Raw genomic sequence first — 3,344 nt, 5'->3', positions numbered from 1 at the left:
ATCAAGTTATTTTAATTATAAGTAAAATATCTGGGTAAAAGTATATTATGTAGCATATAATAGAAGGTATTACATAAATGGAATAATTTATAATATCAAGGGCATAATAGACTTTTCAGGTGAAAGATTTGTAAAATCTGGTCAAAATAATTATTGTGATAACTAGAGCATAGACAAATGATTTTTGTGTAACAAAAGAAAAAAATGTGATTTTTGGATAATGAACATAAAGTTGAATGACTTTTACGTAACAAAGGAAAGAAAAATGACTTTTGGGTAATGAACACAAAGTTTTGGATAATGAACATAAAGTTGATTGACCGCCCATGAAATTTACTCCTATTAGGGGCAAGTGATGAAAAGGGATCCAATTTTATTTCTAGAATTGACTTCCTCCAACTCAATCATCATTCTAGATTGTTCCTTTGCCCACTATGTTAGTTTTTGCCAGCAATCTTTTCAAATTGAACTCAATCTAGTAGGAGATAGATAATGCTGATCAATCAAACCTCAAAGAAAGTTGTCTCAATGTCCAGCTGATACCTTGCTTTAGATTTTGTTACCCAAAGAAATGCTGTGGCCCAATATAGGGGAAGAAAGAGCTATATAATGAAAAAAAGATTCCAATCTTGTAGCACATGCTGATGATTCCTTTTGTTCCTTGTGGCTAATAATACATATCTGAATGTGCCCCATCAAATCAAACAGAGACCAGAAAAGTTTCAAGTTTGGGTAACTCGAAGAAGAAAAGAATATTCCCACATAGCCTTTTTTTCTTTCTTCTTCCTTTTGCTGGAAATGATCAAGGTGCAATGAATCTAATTTCATCTTAATGAAGACATGAAAACTGGTTAGATTCAAGCTATTAGAACACTACATGTACAAAATTTTTGCTTTTTAGTGCTAAAATCTGCAGCTTCCATCTTGTAGAAGGGACATTGAATAGCTCTTCTGAGAAAATAACTGCTAAGCCCAGAAATAAAAAGATAATGAAATAAGGCCTCTAAAACGCAGTGCTGAATACTGAGTAATCAGTTGTTGTAGCAGTGTTGCGTGCAGGTCAAGGTCAAGAATCAAGATCATGATCTTTGAAATTTGGAATTAAGGCACTTTTTAATAAGTAGCATTCATTAATTCCCTTCTGGCTTTTCAAACAGAAATTAAAGACAGACTCTGCTTTACTCATCCAAATCACTAAAAAATCCTTCTATCTTCTTAGAGCTACATCATAGGATTACCAATTGGTATCAAACACGAAAGTTTAATACCTTAACTCCACCATTTAGCCTAGAATATTATGCAATTTTGGTGACCCTTGATACAACAACAACCCAGTATAATCCCACTAATAGGGTCTGGAGAGGGTAGTGTGTACGCAGACCTTACCCCTATCCTGGGGTAGAGATGCTGTTTCCGATAGACCCCGCCTCCCTCCCTCTAAAAACTTCCTACCTTGTTCTTGGGGTGACTCGAACTCACAACCTCTTGAGTAGAAGTGGATTACCACTAGAGCAACCCCTCTTGGACACCCTGTCAAAGGAGTAATTAAAGAGCAATTCCCCTTTACTGACTCCTTATGCGGCATATGACTAGCATGTGCCTTATTAGTCACGCCAGTATGTTTGAATGGTTAAATAAAAGACCGACAAAAATGTAAGCAATTTCCTTAGGAATTCGACAACATCAAAGATAAGAATTAATCAAATGTATTGCAAATACATACTTTGATGCTAGACTTAATAATTCATAGATAAACGAACACAATTGACCTTCACAAAAATAGAAAACAGACTCAACCTTTTACTACTAATTAGGGAAACTCCCTACCTTTCTATATTTTCCCTTTTAAAACAAAAAAGTACTGCAAACTAACCAACCTCCGCAGCAGTTCCATGTTGTTGTCTCAATCCAGTTTCAACATCGCCTGCATCAGAGGATGTCGTTGTACTTGTGTTCTGTTCCAGTAACGATTGTCGGCAAGTCGGACAAGAAGAATGTAAAGCCAACCAAATATCTATACACTTAACATGAAAACCGTGGTGACATCTCGGCAAAACTCTTACTTTCTCACCATCCATAAATTCGCCAAGACAAATTGGACAATCAGTAGCCGGAATATTAACTCCTGATCCATAAACTGTCACTGGAAGTTGCCTAAGTGTGCTCTTTTTCAGCCCTGTCGCAGCTAAGCGCGCAACTGTTGCATTTTCCGACTCGAAAGCAAATCTCCGGCTACAACGCAAAGCTAATTTCACAATTGAATTTAAACCAAGAGCACATATTAATGCACAAAGCAAAGCTGCTAAAATGATCACCATATTAGTGTCGAAATTTGCTTCGTTGGAGTAACCATGGTGTGGTTTGGTTATAGTAGTGCTAGGTGGGACAACAGGACGGGGATCGAGTAGTAGCCGGTATGGACGATGATAAACCTCCATAATTTACAAACTTGGCCTTCGAATTCCTAATCTTGGATTTGATTTGTAGCAGGAAATTGCAGAATATAACCCAATTCTTGGCAGAAATTTTGGATATACTATGATGGGGCTAGTTATGCAAAATAACTACTAGAAATTTGCACTGGACTAAGCCAATTCAAGTGTAAATTGAATGATAAGAATATTTTCTCTTCCCTGCAGCCTTCTTCATCAAATTCTTGGAAGCGGTAATTGTGAATTCTGAGACTTTATGATAGGGAAGATGGAGGGTACAATACTATAAAGAACAAGTGGTGGGGGCTCTTTGTTTTGCCTTTGGTCTACTTTTGGGGTGGGTAATGAAAGGGAAGAGATAAATAGAGACTCAAGTGTGATATTTGGTTGTTACCTCTAAAAACCAAGAATTCCAATCAGTTCTTTTTGGAAAGCAATTACGTCCGTCTTTAATTAACTGAGACAAGACAGTATAATTAGACATGTTCCAAGGGAGTAGTAATCTACACTAAAGTTCAAGAGAGACAAATCTTTCTTTTTTAACTGTTTCCTGTCTTTTCAAAGTGAAGAATTGCTTTATAAACTCTAGAAGTAAGGAGAAGAGGTATGGGAATTGTTTAGATTTACTTGGGATTTTGGATTTTGGGGTTTTAGTGAGTTATTGCAGACACTACAGATGGGAAGATACCCAAATGAAACAAAAGTGGTGTCGATATAATGTTAGTAGATGTCTTTTCAAATATTTTAATATCTTTATTTATTTTTGAAGAATTGACAATACTAATTCTAGATTTTTTAGAGTATATAAACATTAAAACATAGGTAGAAAAGGAGAAAGTGGAGCCACGGGCCCTTTTGGGGTGGGGAGAGGAGAATAAGGATGTTTTGATAATGTGGGATTATGGTACCTTA

The 3,344-nt window shown here is 36.2% G+C and overlaps 1 protein-coding gene across 1 annotated transcript; it reads right to left on the bottom strand.

Annotated features, from left to right (window-relative positions):
• Positions 1-1,868: 1,868 nt before the first annotated feature.
• Positions 1,869-2,438, bottom strand: LOC104118546 (RING-H2 finger protein ATL74-like). The gene has a single exon (XM_009629814.4). The coding sequence runs from the start codon at positions 2,436-2,438 to the stop codon at positions 1,869-1,871; it is 570 nt and encodes a 189-aa protein (XP_009628109.1).
• Between the last annotated feature and the right edge of the window lie 906 nt (positions 2,439-3,344).

Source organism: Nicotiana tomentosiformis, chromosome 3, assembly GCF_000390325.3.
Source record: "Nicotiana tomentosiformis chromosome 3, ASM39032v3, whole genome shotgun sequence".
NCBI lineage: Eukaryota > Viridiplantae > Streptophyta > Magnoliopsida > Solanales > Solanaceae > Nicotiana > Nicotiana tomentosiformis.
The sequence above is the reverse complement of the archived record's forward strand: the minus strand, read 5'-3'. Positions and strand labels throughout refer to the sequence as shown.

Excerpts from the sequence above, each read along its gene's own strand:
- LOC104118546 (XM_009629814.4), bottom strand. The coding sequence starts at position 2,438 with ATGGAGGTTTATCATCGTCCATACCGGCTACTACTCGATCCCCGTCCT.